Source organism: Perna viridis, chromosome 5 (genome assembly GCF_037379345.1).
Source record: "Perna viridis isolate PV_CMFRI_1.1 ecotype Kerala chromosome 5, ASM3737934v1, whole genome shotgun sequence".
Lineage (NCBI taxonomy): Eukaryota > Metazoa > Mollusca > Bivalvia > Mytilida > Mytilidae > Perna > Perna viridis.
This window is the reverse complement of record NC_142449.1, coordinates 23,876,849-23,899,047: the sequence shown is the minus strand read 5'-3', so window position 1 is coordinate 23,899,047 and position 22,199 is coordinate 23,876,849. Positions and strand designations below refer to the sequence as shown.

The window sequence follows — 22,199 nt, the reverse complement described above, 5'->3', positions numbered from 1 at the left end:
AGCATAAAGCGTTTCATTGCAAAATCACAACATATTCGTATGCATAAATGCATTGATAAGGTCAAATAAAGTTAATCTCTGAAAAGAGTTGGAAGTTTTTAGCCAGTGAAAGATGAAGAATAAAGTTACAGAATAATTTTAGATGTCAAAATTCATTACGCTAGGAACGTTCCAAAATCCGAAAATCACTATGATCTATGTAATAAAATTACATGTATATGATATAAATCAAGCCAACCATGGAGTCTGATTCAAAATTTAAATTGATATTCAGAGTGCATGGTTAATCGGGCTAGGTGCCATATACTCCAACAAAAATATCATAACAATTTTAAGACGTGAAATGTTAAACTAAACTTACATCATGAAGTTTTGTAGCAGCATACTTGTAGTTGATATTCAGGCACACTGACATGCAATCTATGGTTGTTGAAGGAAAAGAGGAACCAGGTGGTATGTATGGTTTTTGAAAAGAGGACATTCCTGACAAAGCGCTCACATCGTAACATTTATTGAACTCATAACCTTATTTAAAAAAAAAATAACTGCTTTAGTTTATAACATGCTAATTGTGTTGGAAATTTTAATTCCGAGACATCAGCAATGTAATAAAGTAATAAATGCTAATGTAATAATTTAGTGATTTAACTTAGCGATGAAGATAGTCATATCTACGTTCTGTTTGTTTGTTGGGGTTTAACGTCCGAGCAGCAATATTTCACTATATTCAGACGAGATCTATTTTTTTTTAAATATAATGTGCTAGTCTCCCAGTCTTTCAAGCTGGTTCTATTTCTATTTTCAACTAATCAGACAACCAGATAGTGACCATTCATAAGTAGCACGGGAGTTTTTCTGTAACCTACAGGGCCTGCTCACGAAACCGAAGCATTTAGTTTACCTTGGTTCGAGTTGAGTCTGTGCGTTTCTTTTTTTTTTCGCTCAATCACGCGGTTCACACTAAATAACCTGCGTTGTAGGTTATTTTCAAGTGTGCACCACGGGCATTGAAGTTATTTCAAATAGACCGAAAAAACATAACAGTCATTTCTTATGATTTAATTTTGTATCAAAATTTAAGGAGTAAATCAGCAAAACCAGGTTGATGGCGTCAAAGTCACATTCAAAAATTTGGTCTGTGAGATGATTTTTTCAGCCAATCAGAAAGCGTGTTGCATCAAAAGTATATCATTATCGAGTAACGTAACTATGCTCGAATAGTATGTAGTTGACGTAGAGCTATATTAAGTCTCGGGGGTCCAAACACCCCGTTTTCCTTTAGAATATTGTCAGCATCATTTTTTCGTATTATGTTGACAGATATAACATTAGTCAAAACTTGATCTGATGGAATCCTTTGTTATCAATTTATATATATCAAGAAAACACGCATTTCAAAATTTTATATATGACAGGCACAGATCACGGGTGACGTTTTTGTTAATGTGTATTTTCAAGGTGATAAACCTTACACCAATTATTGCTCTTGTTTAACTGGAATCGTGTACATGTTATTATGAATTTTAATTCCATTTTTTTCACCTAACCCTAGAATCACTGATGGTTTCTTTTTTATTTCAATCTTCAGTTAATAAACATTTCGCTGTATTAAGTTTAACCGTTATTCCCTGGGACTTTGAATGATCTGAAATTACTAATGCTTGTAAGAGCCTCACGTTTTCCATAAAAAGTTTCATCTTTTAATTTTATAATAATTACAACAATTATTAAAACAATCATGTATTTGTCAAAACTAGAAAAAAATACCGGAATTAAGTTTGTTTCTCTGAGTTAGAATTGGAATTTACAAGCTATTAAGCCTTCTTTTCAACTACTAGTATATCAATAATTTGGATCGTAAAATGTAATACCGTGAAAGAACTTTTAATAGTGAGTATCAATTGTTGTGACCCTGCGGTGTGGGTGGCAGTTGTCAGTCTTTTCTTTTTTTTTTTTTGGTAAAGGAAAACTATTGACCAAACTTTACGACAAACGTGATGACTTTTCATTCAGAATTGCCAACTTTCCTTTCATCTGTGGCAACATCCCTTTGGCACCTGCGTATGGAGTGTTCATATCATAACTCATACGTTATGCCAGAGCTTGCCGAAACTACGCAGACTTTTTGTATCGGGCTAGAACTCTAACAAATAGGCTTCTGGAACAGGGTTATGTTGCTACAAGATTGAAGTCATCACTACAGAAGTTTTATGGTCGTTATCATGAACTCGTGGATCGTGTATCCATCAGCACCATGAAAAATGATTTATTCAACGGGCCATAGTTTTCCTTTCCTCGTTTGTCTACCCCGGACTTGACTTTTTATGGCCCCGTACAGGTCCGGGTGTTAAAAGAATAGGCCTGCAGCAGCGCTAAGCTTGTCGTAGAAGGCGACTAAATAGTGTTCAGAACCCTAATCGGAGGCTAGGGCGCTCTGCCCACAGAGCAACTGGGATGTGTGCCCCAGGTGGTGGAATGGGGTACCCCTGGCGTGTTACATGCTGTAGTAAAATAAAGTGTTCATTTCCATCATTTAATTTTGTGTTGGGCCTGTACGACACTTTTGTATTTACTAGCGTAAGTTTTTGCAGATTTAGTTATTTTTGTTTTCCAAATCAAATAAAAAGATAGTATGTATAGTTTGGAAAATAAGCATAATTATTCATTTAGTTCTAAGTATCTTTAAGTGCTTTTTCTTTTAATCAATAATTTTTAAAATATTGATTGGTTTCGGTAAATACATTGATTTGAATTGCCGACAAAAGCTATGATTTAATGAGTAGTTCCAAAATGTTAAACGAATTTCTTTCAGCAAAACACCTTCACTCCATATCAATTTTGTTAAGACATAACCTTTCTTCTAAAACAATATTTTGACTTAATAAATAGACATTATATAAACAGTAGTTTTCCATATAAATTTTAATAAGAATCTATAAGAACAGTAATCCCAGACGTGAGGACGATCATGCTTTATTCATTATTAGCAATTAGCTATGTTGCTTTCAATTGAATTTGTAAAAGAAAAAAATTAATCGATAATGCTACAATTTATACATTGGTTTACGAAGAAAGCATTAGCGATGCTTTAACAAAACCAAAATCATAATGGAAAACTTGAAAAAAAAATGCGAGGAAAAAAGTCAAAAGGTGAAAATTCATTATGTTATTATGCTGTATACTTTTGGAAGGGCAAAATCGTGTTAAAGTATTTCTTATTCAAGCAATGCTCACCCTATTTTGTTTTCGTGTTTATTTTCATGGGTTCTTTCATTGTCACATGTATAAAGTATTAACAGATTAAATGTAATGATGGTTAGTATTAATGATCTTATGTCAAAGAATTACTGGGGGAAAAATATCTATTAAGTCAATAAACAACACTGTGCAAAATAAACATTGGAATTCAATGTTGATTGTTAATGAGCTTTGCTTTTCATAGGTTCATCTAGGTTAATGAGATATTTAATGGTTTAAGCAAAATCAATGTGATTGTAGAATGTAAAATAATGTGATAATTATAAAATTGAATGACTTAAAAATATACTAAGATAATGATGAAATGAAACGTATTTTATATATTGCAGCAAGAAACAAACACACACACACACACAAACAAACAAACACAAAGTACAGAACAAAACTATAAAACAATATTTCTTCTAGTTTTACTTTACACTATAAGTATATATTTAGTCCAAATGTACTTGTTCACCTGTTTAACCCCGTTTCATCCCTTCAGCACCTGCGTATGGAGTGTTCATATCACAACACATACGTTATGCAAGAGCTTGCCGAAACTACGCAGACTTTTTGTATCGCGGTAGAATTCTAAAAAATAGGCTTCTGGAACAGGGTTATGTTGCTACAAGATTTAAGTCATCACAACAGACGTTTTATGGTCGTCATCTTGAACTCGTGCATCGTTACGGTGTATCCATCTGCGCCATGAAAACTGATTTGTTCAACGTGTCATAGTTTTCTTTTCCTCTTTCGTCTACCATGGACTTCGGCGGGTGTTCTAGAAAAGCAGAGGACGCTTAACATACCGGTGCACCTGGTCCATGCTCCCAGTTTTTTAGTGGAGTCCGATTGATTGATTGGTTGTTGGAGTTTAGCGCCCGAGCAGCAAAATCTAAGCTATATTCAGACGATGAACATGGAATGGATGATAAAATAAACATGAAATAATGACGATGATGAAATGAAAAAAAGAGATGGGACACAAGGATAATAGGGTCGACAAATTTTGATTGCCACAAGATAAAAGGGAGGGATGGGTAGGGTCGGGCAATTTAGCCTCCTGAGCGGAGCGCAAAGGTTCCTACTCCTATCGAATGCCACAGCAGGGTTCTTTAACGTGCGAGGAACGTGGCATTTTTCCAAACACGGTGCACCACTATGGTTTGCGGTCAGGTTTTCCGTATTATAGTCTGACAACCCCAGCCTGTAACACGCCAGGGGTACCCCATTCCACTATCTGGGACACACCCCTGTTGCTCTGTAGGCAGAGCGCCTAGCCCCCCGCCGGCTACAGTTGTGAGCACTATATTGTCGCCTTTTACGACAAGCTTAGCACTGCTGCAGGCCTATTCTTTTGACACCCGGGCCTGGACGGGTCATTTGCTTATGATAACCTGTCAGCAAAGAAATGGTATCATATAGATTTATCCATATACATATAAATATTTGTATATATCAACCTGGAATATTAACAAAGTCTCTTACCTTCTACAGCGAAATTCCAGACAAACAACAGAACCACAGATTTAACATATTTTACCATTTTACCATTTTGCAATTAAAATAAATGTTCAGTTATAATTTTATTTCCAATTTCTCGACCGTCTTGTAGAATTGAAAATCATACTCTATTGTGTTATGAAGAACAAGTTCATGAACTAATTTATTATTTAGAACGCATTGCTTATAATAATCAATATTAGATAAATACTCAAACATCTTAGCGATATACCTGGTCTAATTTTGAATCATGTTGTTGCTTTTTTCAAAGCATCGTTTCATTAAACTAAAAATTGGAGCTTTCAGGGAGCATGCTTCTTTGATGGTCTAAACCTACTCATAAATTTATTTATAATAGATGGTCTTCTTGCTTCACAAAACCATTCCTTGACAACAGTAAGTTGTTTAACCTGCAACAATCATTTTACCCTTGTTTTAGTTATGCATTTGCTGACATTTTAGCTAGAAGACCCGGGGTAACCCATTTTTTTCATTATTCAACTAAAATTTCTTCATAATATAACAATATCTGTAGTTCATTATCTGACATTTTTTATAGAAAATTCACAGTGCAGATTTTTAACGAACAGGACAAAAAAAATCTGATGAATTTGTCAAATTGAACCATATCTGGTTGGAGGGCCCTTCATTCAATTTTTCTTACAAACCCAATATTTTATTGACCATTTGTGAGACAAAATGTGAGAAAAGTTCACCGTATAGTTTTCCAATGTTTGTTTGTTTGTTTGTTGGGGTTTAACGTCCGAGCAGCAATATTTCAGCTATATTCAGACAATGAACATGAAATGGATGATAAAATGAACATGAAATGATAAAAAAAAGGATGGGTCACAAGGATAATAGGGTCGGCAAATTTTGATTGCCACTAGAAAAAGGGGGATGGGTAAGGTCGGGCAATTTAGCCTCCTGTGGCGGAGCGCAAAGGTTCCTACTCCTATCGAATACCACAGCAGGGTTCTTTAACGTGCGAGGAACGTGGCATTTTTCCCAACACGGTGCACCACTATGGTTTGCGGTCAGGTTTTCCGTATTATAGCCTGACAACCCCAGCATGTAACATGCCAGGGGTACCCCATTCCACCACCTGGGGCACACATCCCAGTTGCTCTGTGGGCAGAGCGCCTAGCCCCCGGCTAGGTTTCTGAGCACTATTTAGTCGCCTTTTACGACAAGCTTAGCGCTGCTGCAGGCCTATTCTTTTGACACCCGGACCTGCACGGGGTAGTTATCCAATGATTTAATGATCTTGAGGTAAGGCATAGGATTATTTTATCGGTCAAATTTTACATTATTAATCTACGGTTATAATCAAGTGTTCAATGTACCAAAACATTGTCTACAATACATGGCAAATATGTTGTCGTACCAGCAGACAAAGTCCCAAACAACATTGTTTTTGTTAGCCAAACGTTTTACAGCCAATGTTTATTATCAGAGGTAGACGTAGAAAATTACATTAGAGGTTAGACCTATACTGCTATAACACTCTCCAAAGAGATTGTGAAAAATCATAAATCTGTGCTATCATCTTTTAGTCTCTCTACCAAGGACGATGATTGTGATTATACTGGATTCCTTAACTCCACAAGAATCCATACAAACAACGTTACATAGCTGGATCCGCAAAATGTACCATTAAACCCCTTTCAAAACTTTTTACTTCTATACTCCCAGCTGTTAAAGAGGGTCTGCAGTCCTACCACAACATATGTTACTCCGGTGGTGGTATTAATTCAATGTGGATTCTGAAAACTTCGAAAGATCTTTTGGAGACCATCAGTTCAAGAGAATTATCAGAATATAATATCATTAAAACCTACGATTCTTCAACACTGTATACGTCTATTCCCCATGCTCAGTTAAAATCCCGACTTTAAAACATTATACATCGTTGTTTTTTTTCAAAAAAGATGGTTCACATAGATACAAATATATAGTTCTTGGTAGAGATTCCTCATAGTTTGTAAGATATAATCCCATATCTTCTTCCAAATATACAGAAGAAATTTACAAAATGTTGGAATTTTTAATCGACAACATATTTGCCCAGTGTGATGGACGCGTTTTTCAACAAACGGTTGGCATTCAAATGGGAACAAATTGTGCTACTCTACTTGCTAACCTATTTATTCCTCCACTCTTATGAGGCTAACTTTATAGCTGATCTGATTTTTTAATCTCAGTCTCCGCTATATAGGTGGCGTATTATCGCCCCGTGCAGGTCCGGGTGTTAAAAGAATAGGTCTGCAGCAGCGCTAAGCTTGTCGTAAAAGGCGACTAAATAGTGCTCAGAAACCTAGCCGGGGGCTAGGCGCTCTGCCCACAGAGCAACTGGGATGTGTGCCCCAGGTGGTGGAATGGGGTACCCCTGGCATGTTACATGCTGGGGTTGTCAGGCTATAATACGGAAAACCTTACCGTAAACCATAGTGGTGCACCGTGTTGGGAAAGATGCCACGTTCCTCGCACGTTAAAGAACCCTGCTGTGGTATTCGATAGGAGTAGGAACCTTTGCGCTCCGCCACAGGAGGCTAAATTTCCCTACCTTACCCATCCCCCCTTTTTCCAGTGGCAATCAAAATTTGTCGACCCTATTATCCTTGTGACCTTTTTTTTTTTCATTTCATGTTCATTTTATCATCCATTTCATGTTCATTGTCTGAATATAGCTGAAATATTGCTGCTCGGACGTTAAACCCCAACAAACAAACTTTCGTACTTCATACATCCGGAGTAGGTGATCCAAGCAGAGACATATCTATCTGTCGCATCAGCCGGACTTCCAGCAATGTTACTTCGTCGGGCCAGCGGCCTCAACAGAGGATCCAACTTGATGCATCTGGTGTTAGCCTGGTAGGTTTAACAGTTTCGAAAATAGTGCAATTAGTGTAGACGGAGACCTGTCTCTGTTTTCTCCGTCCTTCGCAGAACGGGTAATTTTATAAGAGTAAGCAGTTAGTCCTAGTATGTTTGACCCAGTCTCCGCCCATATCCCTTAAAATATGAAAGAAAGGGTTATGAAAGGAGAATACATTCAACTGGAATGTTGCTTAAATGTGACAGAGATCTATCCCATGATTTTCAGCTAGATGGTCCATAGGTTTCAAAAGGGGGGGAGGGTCGTCAATCAGAACCCCGATCCTATTAGTTCTCTCAATGCTTGGACATGGAGTATTCTGCCGTAAAAATGGTACCTGAAAGCCCAGGAGTATCTGAAATACGTGCGTTTAATTCCGTTTTGGGCTTCTAGGTTTAACATGTAGGGTGGATTACTTTTGACGAACAGTACAGGTTAACAAGAGGCTCTCGTAGAGCCTGAATTGGAATTGCTAACCTTGCAAAACCATGCCCTATTGACCAAGTAAGTAAATGATTTGTTACCATGTTGACAAAATATTACTGAAAAAACATATATTGATGAATCATCCTGTAAGTTCAACTGCGTTCCTAAGGCACTGTAAAACATTGAAAATGTTTTTAAGTGTTTTTAGAACCTCTGGGAAAAATTTGGGATCCCTCATGCCTCGTTATTCTGCCGGGTCTGAGAGGCATTAGCTCATAATAAATTTACTGAAAAGGAACAAAATGAAATTAAAACATGTCTATACAACATTTACATCATCACCATTCAACTCGGGAGACGACATTTACTGTAGAAACCAGATATCGTTGAAATCAAGACAAGTACAAAAATTAGCGGAAAAATGGCCGCCAAGAACAAACTTTCGTCATCACCATTCAACACAATGTTTCATCAAAAAAACAAAATCATTGGAATCCAAACAACTGGTGAAAACGGTCGCAAAATGGCACACATTTTGACAATGGCCGCGTAAATATCAATATTGCCTGTCAACTCAGAATATCATATCTATCTTCTGGATACAAAACTGTAGATCTCATCTTCATTATTCTTCGAGAGTTCAGGAAAAAATAGCAAAGAGGTATTTTTACCACTATATTCCAACATGATCACGACAGCCATTTTTTTAAATAATCAGTTGGTGAAAAAGACCCTAAAATACAATCTTAACTTTCATTAAATTTTGTTGCATGGTTTCAGAGAAGATTTTTAAAGTTGAACACGAGAAAAATAACAAAAAATCTATTTCAGTGACCATAACATCTACATCGGGCGACGAATCATTTCAAACTTGGGCATATGTCTGTCTTCTGATGGTCAACAATATTACCCGCCATCAGACCTGTGCTAAATTCAACGGTTTTTGCGTTATTTGAAAAAGTCTAAAAAGGGCAATAACTCCAACATGGGCCAACAGATTTTCACCATTATTTGACCCTTACGTTCTATTTTAGTAACAACGGCCATGTTTTTTGACGGATACAAATTCGAAGCACAAACTTCGTGCAGGATACCATAAGAAATAAACATGCTAAGTTTTATTTTTATTCAAATCCATTCAGAAGTTTCAGAAAAGAAGATGTTTGAAAAATTGTTAACGACGATGATGATGGCAGACGACGATGACTGACATCGAAGTGATGGCAATAGCACATATTGCCTACGACCAGGTAACCTAAAAAAGGCTAGAAAACCTGAATCGTCATTGAATTTGATAGATCATGAATTGTGGGTATTACTCGTGGTAACAGGTAACGCTGGTTCTCTAAACTTCGAAAAACACTCTACATCAAAACAATTGGTTACAAATTTTCAAGCGAACCAGCCTTTCTGTACATGCGCAGCCTCCCCTTAAACCAAAGGCCCACAAAAAAATTAGACATAAAATGTTGGAAAGATAACAGAGGCAACTGCAACGGCTGGTCGTCAGAATAGTATAACAAAGCTTATCTAAAAGATGTTACATTTCTGGAGCTCGGTGGGTGTTCCTAGGAAAGCAGTAGACATTTACCCTACCGATGCATCTGGGCCATAATCTCAGTTTTCAATAGTCAGAGTTGCTCCATTACCTTTCTTAATTTGGTTATTTTTAGTTCTCTGTCGTGCATGTCTTTTTTTTATATGTCTGGTCATTATTCATGGATTACATTCTTTTGAATAAAAAGTCTAGTCCATGCCCCGTGTTATGACATTAGTGAGAAAACTGATCTTGCTGACTACAGTTCAATATTTTGACAAAGCTTAGCAGATTGCTCCCGCTAAGATTTCTATTGGTATTGTTGATCCTTTCCTCTTTCATCTACCCATGACTTGACTTTTTATGAGCAGCTCAGCGGGTGTTTCTAGAAAAGCAGTAGACATTTACCCTACCGGTGCACCTGCGCCATGATTCCAGTTTTCAGTGGAGTCGCAATGCTCATTTACTTTTTTTTGCTTTGTACGTATTATTATGGTTATTTTGTTGTGTGTCTTTTTCCCAGTCTGGTCTTTATACCTGGATTGCATTTTTTTGATTGCCTCTAGAATCTTGGTTCCCTTGGTAACGCTTTATCGCGATGTAAATTTCAGCGATTCAGGAAACTAGCCACAGACGCAGGTCCCAAATCACACCCTTTTCCAGACCATCATTGGAAAATCTAGCAATTGAATCTGACTTTATTATATTTTTTTCTACATACTTGTATCTCGAATTTCTTAGATATATCGGGTTTTTTCTATTATTCAGTTATTTGCTCCATCCACAATGGCGTCTTATATTTCTAGAATAGGGCATAGCTATAAGATCACCTGTTTTCAGGACCCAACTAATTTTGTTTGGTGGGAAAATCTTTGGAAGGTGTTCGGCGCAAAGTAGGTAAACATGGTAAACGCGTTGATGCTTGTGTCCCTATTTCATACGAATTATTAATAAAATTAATAAGTTGTCTCCCCTTCATATGTTTGTGAATCTAGTTACGAAGCTTGCTTATATGCATCAGCATTTAGTCCACCCTTTTTTTTTTTGCTTTATTGAGAGTAGGACAAATTACTTTAGAGAACCGCACAAGAAATACTATTGAAATTTTATATGGGAAAACCCGAATTACAATAAGCAAATAAGGCTCAACGGCTGATCAAAATAGAAGAGAAGAAAAACATTTATGTCATTAATTCTTTTATATTCTTCCATTTGGTCCGGTTAACCGCATAGACAAATTTCTTGCTATTAGACGCCACTATCATAATTCACCTTAACTTTTGACTGTTCCGTCCTAATTAGAATTCAATTTAATGCAGTTTTCCAAAAAGCTTTGGCATTTATCGGGATCTCTGAACATTTCTGTAGTCATTCAGTCAGAAAAGGAAGGGCCAGCGATTTATAAAAAAGGAGGATACCAAAGGAGGGGGATTAAAAAGTGTGGCCGTTCGTCGTCAAATGCATACGGAAGTTACAATAGGCCGATTCCTCGTAGTCAATGAATTAATACTGTGTGATTAATTTTCGTTGATTGATTGATACTCGTTGAAGTTTAACGCCCGAGCAGCAATATTTCAGCTATATCCAAGAAAATGAAATGATGAAACAAAAAATGGGATGGGACACAAAGATAATGGAGTCGACAAATTTTGACTGCCACTGGAAATAGGGAGAGGTGGGTAGGGTCGGGCAATTTAGCTTCCTGTGGGTGAGTGCAGTGATTCCTACTCTTATGGAATACCACAGAAGGGTACTTCAACGTACGAGAAACAGGGCATTTTTTCCGAAAACGATGCACTATGGTTTGCGGCCAGGTTTTCCGTATTATGGCCTGAGGTCCCCAGCATGTACTGTGTAACATGTCAGAGGTACCCCATTCCCCCACCTGGGGCACACAACCCAATTGCTCTGTTGGCAGAGCGCCCTAGACCCCGGCCAGGGTCCTGAGCACTATTTAGTCGCCTTTTAGGACAACCTTAATGATGCTGCGGGACTATTCTTTTGACAGCCGGACCCGCAAGTTGCATAGTTTTCGTTAAAAATTGTCTTGTAGGTTTTAAAATTTTTGGATAGTCGTGTCCTTCTTAGTATTTTGGGCCGCCAGAAGATTCAATGTAGTTGGATGATCCAGTTTAGAATTTTAGTGTATAGGACTACACCTGCACTAGAAAGGTACTGGTGGAATGAAATGGGAGGGCTTTCGGTCTAATTTCGAAAAGTTTTCGGAAACCGAACCACATCTTAATGTACCTTTGGTCCATTTGGGGCCGAGTGATCTAGGCTAAGTAAAGAACAATGACTTGATCGAAAATGTCAAGTTGGACTTATTGTGTGTGCATATTCTTGTACCCGGTATCAAATTCATATTTAATGAGAAATTGCCAAGAAGATAATAGCATCTTGCAGATGATCACTCGGTAACTGAAAACCTCCAAAAGAGGGTGACACAGCAATGCAGTGTCATGTTTTAGGATTTCAATAATGGACTTTATTTAGGTCATCCGTAGAAAAGGGAAGTTTTTTTACAGAATGGTCGGCACACAGTTTACGGAGATAGAAAATGATGTATACTTGAATAATATTCAGAGTTGTTTAGATCTTTTTTTTTGTTAAGGAAAGTGAGTTCCCTGAGAAATTAATACAAATTGTTAATATAATGAATGTTGAGTTGTGCTAACGTTTTATTCCACTTTTATTTTTAGACGTTTGCCGATGAGTAGTCTAAGAACGTCCCATTTGGCAAGATCTCGCAAGATGAAAAAGGAATCCTAAATTTCTTCGCTAGATCATATTTATTACCTCCTATGGTACCACGGGATGGTTGGCTATTTTAAGAGGTACGATTAGCTCTGTAGATCGGAGCGGCTAATTCATTACTGGTACCAGTTTTGTCTTGATTGCCCTTCAAACGGACGAAAATTTGGTAATATTTGACATTTGAATAATGTGGTCTAGCAAAGGTTTAGATCTGACTCCTAGTTCGTGCTGTTCATGATACGCAGCCTCTCTTTTGCTCCACCTTTACCAGTGGAACACCTACTTGCTATTTTTGATTCGGCAGTTTTTAAAAAATTGTGTCATCATGTCAAATCTACGTATGTGTGAATTTCGTTTGCGGCTGTTTTTTTTTTTAATTCAAACTTGAAATATTATTTCCTGCGTATGAGATATTTTATGAAAGGAAAATATTGCTCCTAATAATATATTTAAGTAAAACGGGCTTTGATGATACTTGAAATGTCAGGTCAGGTCGTAGTATTACTAAGAAAAATACATGGGCGTACCAATCGTAGTTCGTTCTCTTTCTTTTACCAATAGCATTCCTGAAGTTGGAGCTGCTCACGAAACAAGTCAACAAAGCTTATCATAAGGTCGATAGGCAACAGTTTTTTATATCGTAGTCTTATTTAAGCCCCACGCGGGTCAGAAGAATAGGCCCGCAGCAGCACTAAGCTTGTCGTAAAAGGCGACTAAATAGTGCTCAGAACCCAGGCCAGATGTATTATAGCATGACAACCCCAGCATATAACATGCCATGGGTACCCCATTCCACCACCTGGGGCACACATCCCAGTTGCTCTGTGGGCAGAGCGCCTAGCCCCCGGCTAGGTTTCTGAGCACTATTTAGTCGCCTTTTACGACAAGCTTAGCGCTGCTGCAGGCCTATTCTTTTGACACCCGGACCTGCACGGGGCTATATTTATTTATAATTAAAAAACTATGCGTAATTATTCGTACCGCGTATGAGCTTACTTAGACCGAACAAAAACAAGATAAAAACCCTGAATAACACTCGAGAAACGATTTCATTACAAACCTACTGACGTAACCTCTATTATATAGCAGAATGTATTAGAAGTACAAAATGTGTACCTTAAATTTGATGATTAGCTGTTTGTTGAGCTATACTTTTTTTGGATTAAGTATTGAAAAAAAATATCAAACAAGATTTTCCGTATATTAACTTATTAAAGTGAATCTAGCCGTCAATACCAGCCTGCATGGAAGCTAGCCGTCAATAACTTAGCCGTCAATAATATTCATGAGCGGTGCGTTCAAAATTTGAATTAGGTTACTTATATAATGAAAACGTTAAAAAGGAATATAAATCAGTAGATTTTTTCAAAATATTGATATATTTTTTGTCTTCAAAAGTACTATCAATGGCAGGACCGGGTCCAGAAATTTTGAAAAAGGGGGTTCTAGATGGTTTCCCGAAAAAAAAAGGGGGTCCAGGCTTTTTGCTCATTTTTCAACAAATTTTGCACGGAATTAAAAAAATTCTCTAACAAAAAGGGGATTCGACTCTTGTTGTTGTTACTCGTCGTAATACAAATTAAGTGTATTAACAAAGTCCGATTTAGAATCAAATATCCAAATTATTCAGAATTATTTTAGTATTTTCTGTTAATCAATCCTTCCTTGCTTTCGGATAGTATACTAAATTTGCCGAATTAGGAATTCATATTGATATTCATAGAAGTATGTACAGTGTACATGTACATTGTATCAGTGCTTTATACTGTCCGTGTGAGATGTGTTAATCACTTATGTGGTAGTTAAGAAATCGCAAAAATCTTTCCGTTATTTTTTTAATTTTCCGAGTTTTTTTACACAATGTACATCAAGAATCAAACTAGATCAGACCACAGCGAGGACTTGTTTTGATGCACAATATAAAATTAGATATACATATAGAAATCGGTAACTTGTAAATTAATTTATTTTATGATTCATTTAAGATAACAAAAGAATCTCTAACAAAGATATTTAGATAATGTAAATTCCTCACAATAATCCACAAATCCTTGTGGATATTTGGAGCTTCAAGAGTGATTCACGATTGATTGTGTTCTTAACTTAAAATTTAATAAATAATTATTAGTTACCATTTTAATGGTACTTTTTTTTTAATGAAAAAGTTTTTCATTCAACAACATAGTCTTTACATGGAGAAATAAAATGAACAGTGTAATAAATTATTTATCAATAGTAAACTAAGTCAAACTAACAATCTCTTGTTATGGCATTATTCTAATTAAATACAGATTCGAAAATTGAGGTTTGGTATTATCCTTACCCGCGCAGTATTTTTTGTTTACCTCGAATGAAATCCCTATTTAAAACTACATTTTTTTTAAAATAAAGTTGACCTTCCCTAATTCGTTGCGCGGCTTTATCAGAAATAATTCAGAAAATATAACAGAAGTATAATTAAAAAAAATCTAAACGAAAGAAAAAAAATATCACAAAAATCCAAAAGATTTCACTTATTAGGAAGTCCCAAGATGGACTAATGGACCTTGGTCCCAGCCACCCACCTCGAAGTTGGTACTTAAGTGGTAAGGGGCCCCCTTTTTAATTTTTTTTCAACGACAGAGGAAGATATGGAAATTCCCAATGTTCTGGGAATCGATAGTCCTTAAGCTATCTTGTACAGTTTTCAAGTTAAAAAGGGCCACATCCGAAAAAAGTCGACTTATTTTAAATTTTTGGTCCGATTTCGAAAAATTAAATTTTATTGGATTCTTAATAATAATCTTTGCCTGCATTTAGCATAGAAAATTAAAATGTCTCTTATGTTTTTGGAGGTTTAATGTGTCAAGGGAGCCACACTCCAAAAATCGACTTTTTTTTTATTTGGTCTGATTAAAAAAAATTAATTAATTTTATTTTTTTACAATATACTGTCAAAACTATGTGTTGTGTCCATATAAATTGTAAGGGTTTATTCTGGCTATTCCAACATTCTAAAATTTATAGGTAAAAATTATAAAATCCATGTAGGAATAGCCAGAACGGTTGTATAAACAAGGGATTAAGTTTGTGTATACTGTAAAAACAAAACTTTAATTAGAATTCTAAATGTGTTGGAGTTACCTGTCACATTTTTGCTGTATGTATGAAATTTTATTTGGGATCTGTAAAGGTTTCATGTGAAAATTCTTATGAATTTTAGACTTGGAAGTGTTTAGGTGCCATTTAAAGTTTTCTTTTTTAACAAATAAGAAAATAAAAAATAAGATTTTTTTTTTTCACAATTTTATTAAATATTCAATATTTATGATGTCAATAAGTCATTGATAATACACACTTTATAAGTACATAATATTCAAGCACTGATAACATTGTAAATAAATGAAAAAGCAGTAAATAAAGTTAAAGTACACATGATTTGTTTAAAAGAATCATACAATAAATGCATAAATAAAACATACAAAGCACAACAGCTCAAGCACTAATCAAAAGTTCACAAGTCTACTCTAGATGCCAGAGATGAGAAGCAGCGTAAGCAAACGACTGATGTGAGTTCCTGGTTCTGTAGACGAATCTTTAGTGTTGTCGGTCTGGAGTCGATCTCTCGGTATTCGCGTTTTCTTGGGACACGTTTACCATCGGCTTGGTACTGGAGCAAGGTGCAGGCATGGACGGCTTCTTCCTTTGTTTATTACTTAACTGAATTTAATTTTCAGTCTCTATTTTCTTTCCAATATTTCAACATTTTAAGTCTATATTTTATATGTTTATTACCATGAAAAAAGTTATAAATTTGGCAAAAATAGCCCCACATTTCTCTAAAACACATTATAATTTTTCTAATAAAATGTTTAAATCCAATGTTGAATCCCAAATTTACCTGTAAAATTAATTAGGCAATAATTACTAAAACAACAAAACCTACTAAAACAACATCCATTGTTCTCTGCATGTAGGAATATCCAGAATATATATTTTTAAAATGTTGGAATAGCTAGAAGACACCATTGTAAGTCCTTTGTGTTTCAAAAACTAATGCAATGTCCACGCTTGCTTCAACTGTTCAGGGTTCGAGAACTGCGGTCGTATCATGCTGTGCTCGGTGAAGCTTTTTATTAAAATTGTCTAAAGGACTAAGGAAGATATGGAATTTCCAAATATTTTGGGAATTGATAGTCTTTAAGTATGCTTAAAATCTCAGTCCCAAGATGGACTAACGGACTGATAGACCTTGGTCACCCAGGTTGACTTCGAATTTGGTTCAATATTTTATTTTCGACGTTTTTTTGTTTGCAGAAGCACTACTAGATCTTACTCCTTTTTTACAAAACGGGGCGGGGTACATGTATCTTTGGTCGCATGGTTTAATCCTGGTTTGCCCACATTTAATTATACAAATTACCAATTAGTTAATTAAACAAAAAAGACAAAGGGTTTACTAGGTCACCAGTATGTGGAGGCTTAGCCCTTGTAGGGACCCAGGTGTTAAATCTTAATGAATCCCTCTATACATTGAATTTGAATAAACGTAAATATCAGAATAAACCAATTCGTTAAAAAAATATACAGGTTTGTATTAGAAAAAGGAATTGAAAAAAGCTACACATTATATTCGTCTTGCTCGAGATTCAACTGAATACTACAAGGAGTTATTTTGGTTGCTAATTTGTATCTTTTGTCAAAATCTCTTCTTCGCTATCAATATATAAGCAACGGAAAGTTTGAAATGCTATTGATCGCGCTGGAAAGTATCTTTAGTAGTCTACGTGTTTAAATAGTTACCATGCAATTTTATATGCCTTATATTATTGAAATCAAAGATCTGCCTTTTATGTAACAAGTACATGTAACATTTTATTTCATCAATTTTATTGATTAGATTTTCTTTTCAGATAACACCTAAAACTTTTCACAACGTTGGTATTATTTAGCCTTTCCCTTATTTCAAACCCGTGTGGAAATTTCAAAAAGAAATAGATTTGTAAACATTGCAAATGCATGCCTACATCTTTAATACGAACTGATTTGTCTAGTTTTAAAGGAAATTTTGAAGTTTATTATTAGTGACAGAGTTTTTTTCTATTAGCAAAATGACCTTCAAGGAAGACAATAAGCGAAATTATCATAGTTCCCAGGGTCAAAGTATTTTTTTTATTACCATTAAAAACTAATAAGATATTGAATATTGTTTATTATACTTAAAAGTCTAAGTCTTTGGATTAGAAGATAATTGTAAGAGTATAATGCACGTGTACATGTTGTTTGTATGTTGGGGTTTAACGTCCGAGCAGCAATATTTCAGCTATATTCAGACGATGAACATGAAATGGATGATAAAATGAACATGAAATGAAAAAAAAAGAATGGGTCACAAGGATAATAGGGTCGACAAATTTTGATTGCCACTGGAAAAAGGGGGGATGGGTAAGGTCGGGCAATTTAGCCTCCTGTGGCGGAGCGCAAAGGTTCCTACTCCTATCGAATACCACAGCAGGGTTCTTTAACGTGCGAGGAACGTGGCATCTTTCCCAACACGGTGCACCACTATGGTTTGCGGTCAGGTTTTCCGTATTATAGCCTGACAACCCCAGCATGTAACACGCCAGGGGTACCCCATTCCACCACCTGGGGCACACATCCCAGTTGCTCTGTGGGCAGAGCGCCTAGCCCCCGGCTAGGTTTCTGAGCACTATTTAGTCGCCTTTTACGACAAGCTTAGCGCTGCTGCAGGCCTATTCTTTTAACACCCGGACCTGCACGGGCGGTGTACATGTTGAAAAAAGTAACTTACTGCACGGGCGTTGATCCACCCCTATTGCGTATTCGATACCATAGTGTATTACACTCAACTTTTTTTTTTTATATTTAATAACATCATCAGTATACAGACTTAGACGTATATTCTATCATTATTCTTATTTTCTGCACGCAAATATTAAGAATAGCGAAATCGATTCGCGTATTTCATTTTTTTTAAATTGTTTGAACGCACCCCAATCTTATAAATATTCATGAATATTATTGACGGCTAGCTTCCATGCGGGCTGATATTGACGGCTAGCTCTACATTGGTTATTAACTTTTCGGGCAACAATAAGCTAAAGCATGTTTTTAAACACTTATTTTCAACATATGACGTCTTTCAGAATACAGAAGTTGGTTGTTAACCTCAATGGAAAATCCAGATATTCTTTTATTTGCAAGTAAGCATTAGAATCATTTTTTAAAAAGAACCTAACCATTTTCAAATTTGCGGATGTCAATCATTCAAAAATGTATTTTATTTGTTGTTGTTAAAAGTACTCAATGGAAATTAAATAGTTGATGCCAACTAACAGTTATTGTAGAATTATTGGATGAGTGGACAAAAATTCGGAGGTAAGGTCTCGTTCAAACATGAAGTTGATATTAAAAAAATTCAGTATTTGTAAAACATATGTATGCTTTATATCTACAGAAGCCCATAAGGATATCTTAAAATATTTTTTTAATATATAATAAACGCGTTATTTCATTTATATTAGTGACGTTATTTCTAGCAGAAAATGATACCACACTCGTTACCTCGTGCAAAATCTACTCAGGACAGTATACATAAATTTAAATGCAATAACTTACATTATTTATAGTTTGGGTTAAAATCCTACATTTACAAATTTGAACTATATTTTTTAAAGGCAGGAATACGATTACTAGGCTTCTTGGTGATAGTATTGTTAAGCTGTATATTTATTATTAATAATTCATGTTTTTTAACAATTAAAGTTTTTGACTGCAAACGGCCATTGTTATTTATATACTATAGTACCATAGAGCTCTATTTGCTTTCATATCTGTTTATTTGTGTACAGGCAGAAATAAGTTTCAAAAATAAATTCTGTATTTCTGTATGTATCTACACAAATTCTCCTGGAAATTTTTATACAAACTTTGGTAAAAATATTTGTTTGTAATAATATTACTTGACATTATGCATGGCATACAAACGTCTCTGAATGTGACGACTCTATTCGTTACACTGTTCCATCGGTTCAAATTGATACAGGGAAGATATGTAAACGTATAGAAAGGTCTGAAAAATTCACAACGATGTTAGAACTGTCAAATTTGCGATGCAAATTTCTGGTCGTTCCCTCCGCGGGACTCGAACTCGTACCGCTGTGGCATCTATGGCAACACCGCCTGCACACAGTCCAGCGCCCTAGACCACCATTTGCATCGCAACAATTCTAACATCGTTGGGAATTTTTCAGCTCTCTCTCTCTATATATATATATATACAACGTCTCAGAATGTGACGACTCTATTCGCTACACTGCTCCATCGGATCAAATTGATACAGGGAAGATAACGTAAATTTATAGAAAGGTCTGAAAAATTCCCAACGATGTTAGAACTATCAAATTTGCGATGCAAATTTTTGGTCGTTCCCTCCGCGGGACTCGAACTCGTACCGCTGTGACATCTATGGCAACACCGCCTGCACAAAGTCCAGCGCCCTAGACCACTCGGCCAGCTAGGCTATATAAAAATATAGCTTTCGCTGGCCGGGTCACTCCTCCTCGTAGGATTAATCTAGGGCTGTAACTTAGTACACGATGTATGGTAGTACGGGACATACATATATACATACATACATACGGGACACACACACCTAAGGGAAGTATAGTCAATTTGAGCAATAAATAGTATGTGTCACGTCTATCCTTGGTTAAGATCAATATCGCTTCCTCTTCCTACATAACAATCCAGCAAAATCACAAAAAAATAATATCATCAGTGGAATACATATCATTACCGCACCGAACACACCAATCACCGTCGATGTGGGTCGGTCATCATCCATACATCGCTTTTTGTAGATAGATAAAAGTGTTTGGCTTTTATCAATAGCAACTTGACTTTCTAGTTCATCTAAATTATCTCGTAAGAGTTGCTTTAATTCATCTATGGTGTAAGTTTCAATTAATAAAAAATCCCACCTGTTGCTCACCATGTTGCAAGGACAAGAACAGTTGTTAATCTTTATTGAAGAACCAGGGGAGGTCATTGTAGTCATTGTCTGAACTGGTGGAATTGCTGTTGCAATAGTATAACCTTCATTTTGTAACGGGCTCACGGGTGCGGTCGTTGAAATGGTTGTAGATTGATAAGGTGTTGTGGCAACAACTGTTGTATCTCCAATATCCGTAGACAAAACATCAGTTTGTACCGTGCTCACCGGTGTGGTCGTTGAAATAGTTGTAGACTGATAAGTTGTTGTGGCAATAGTTGTTGTAAACTCAATATCTTCTGTTGTCGTTTCTTGTTGAAATTGTTGAAAGGTGGTAGGTGCAGTGTCTTCTGTTAATGAATTCAAGGAATAATTTGTTAGTCTTCAAAACTTAGTTTCATACGGTTTCATTTTCTATCTCGTGTCCTTATGGGCCGTTAGTCTTATTCTCTTATTTTTAGTAAAAATAATACATGGTCTTATCATTGAAACAAATTTTTATTCAGTAATTTGTAAAATCGTAAAATGAGTTGTCTAGCATATCTATTGTCGATATCAAAACAACGTGACGCAGTTTTTTTAAGTACTGCAGAAAGGCAACACAGTGCTGTCAATCAAAAGAGCTTTGATTAAGCGCGTTTGTATTGAACATTTACTGCTGCAGTCGGTCCAAAATTTGTTCGCACCATCGATCCTTTCAAATTATTTTACTTAATTTTGCGTTTAGTATTTTTTATAGTCTACTGCAAATACCAGCGTCTGATGTTATAAATTTACTAAAACAAAATACTGACCTACAATATAGACAGCCAGACGACCAATATGTCCGCATCTGATAGAAGAAATCGATGGACATGGCATTCCACAATCAGTACCTTGAACCACACCTGTTAACTGTATATCATTGCTGCAGTAACACTCAAAGTCTTCTTTCTGTGTATACCAATTGATTTTACATACAATTGAGACATACTTGTTTTTGTTGGTTTAAACTGGTCTGGAGATGGCATGTCAGTTAACTGCTAGTAGTCCTTACATTGTACATTTGTGTAATTTTTATTCACTTTTCTTTATTTCCGTTGTAACAAGGAACTCAGAACTTTTTAAACTGATTTTTAGGTGAGTTGAATTGTGGAATATTTTTTTCACATTAAAAAAAAACAGGTTTGTCGTGACCATGCGAAAGTACTTTAACCCCGGAGAATTTTTTTGTGCCTGTCCAAAGTCTGGAATTTCTATCTTCTGTATGTCTTGTTTCGTATTTACCTACATATTATTTATGTTACTTCAGTATATAGGGGAACCTATTTTGCTGTACATGTGTAAAATGATGTGTTCGGGATAGCTGCAGTCTGTCTTTTGGTGTAAGGGTTCCCTCGTCGTTCAAGACCAATTTGGGCCTTTGACATTTTCATCCCTGAAAGGGTTGACATATTACCTATTCTCGTTATATTTGATAAAAAGTCTACAAAAAGTGTCCTACGAATAAGCCCATACTACTGTTTATTCACATGAATTATCTTTGTATTTTGGAAAAAGTCAGTATTTGATGTCCATATATATATTCACCTCATAATCTTCATCATATTTTGTAGCGGCGTATTTGTATGATTCAAGACACTTTGTCATACAATTTAGCGTTGTTTTAGGGAAAATAAACATTCTTTGGAAAGATCCAGGTCCTAACCCGCTTTCAACATTGTAGCAATTTTGAAATTGATAACCTAAAATATAAATCAACCTAAATAACAAGAGGTAAATTTTAATTATGTTTCCCTGGCAATAAAGCAAATATTGAACTTATTTGGCCTGTTCGAAAAGCATTTGTGTATATTTTTTATCATTTTTATTTATGTAGATTAACA

General features: G+C 35.8%; 2 protein-coding genes across 2 annotated transcripts in view; both read right to left on the bottom strand.

Annotated features, from left to right (window-relative positions):
* The window catches only part of LOC148616627 (uncharacterized), a 49,104-nt gene that overhangs the window by 2,966 nt on the left and 23,939 nt on the right, over nt 1–22,199 (bottom strand). The window contains exon 2 of the mRNA XM_088583813.1: nt 362–525. Within this exon, the coding sequence (XP_088439939.1) occupies nt 362–525 (164 nt within the window). The remainder of the gene's footprint in view (nt 1–361; nt 526–22,199) is intronic.
* LOC148616628 (uncharacterized) lies at nt 19,601–22,047 on the bottom strand. The gene is made up of 3 exons (XM_088583814.1): nt 21,904–22,047; nt 21,129–21,267; nt 19,601–20,684 (listed from the first exon to the last, which is right to left on the bottom strand). Exons 1-3 carry the CDS (start codon nt 21,994–21,996, stop codon nt 20,059–20,061), a joined length of 858 nt encoding a protein of 285 aa, XP_088439940.1. The 5' UTR covers nt 21,997–22,047; the 3' UTR covers nt 19,601–20,058.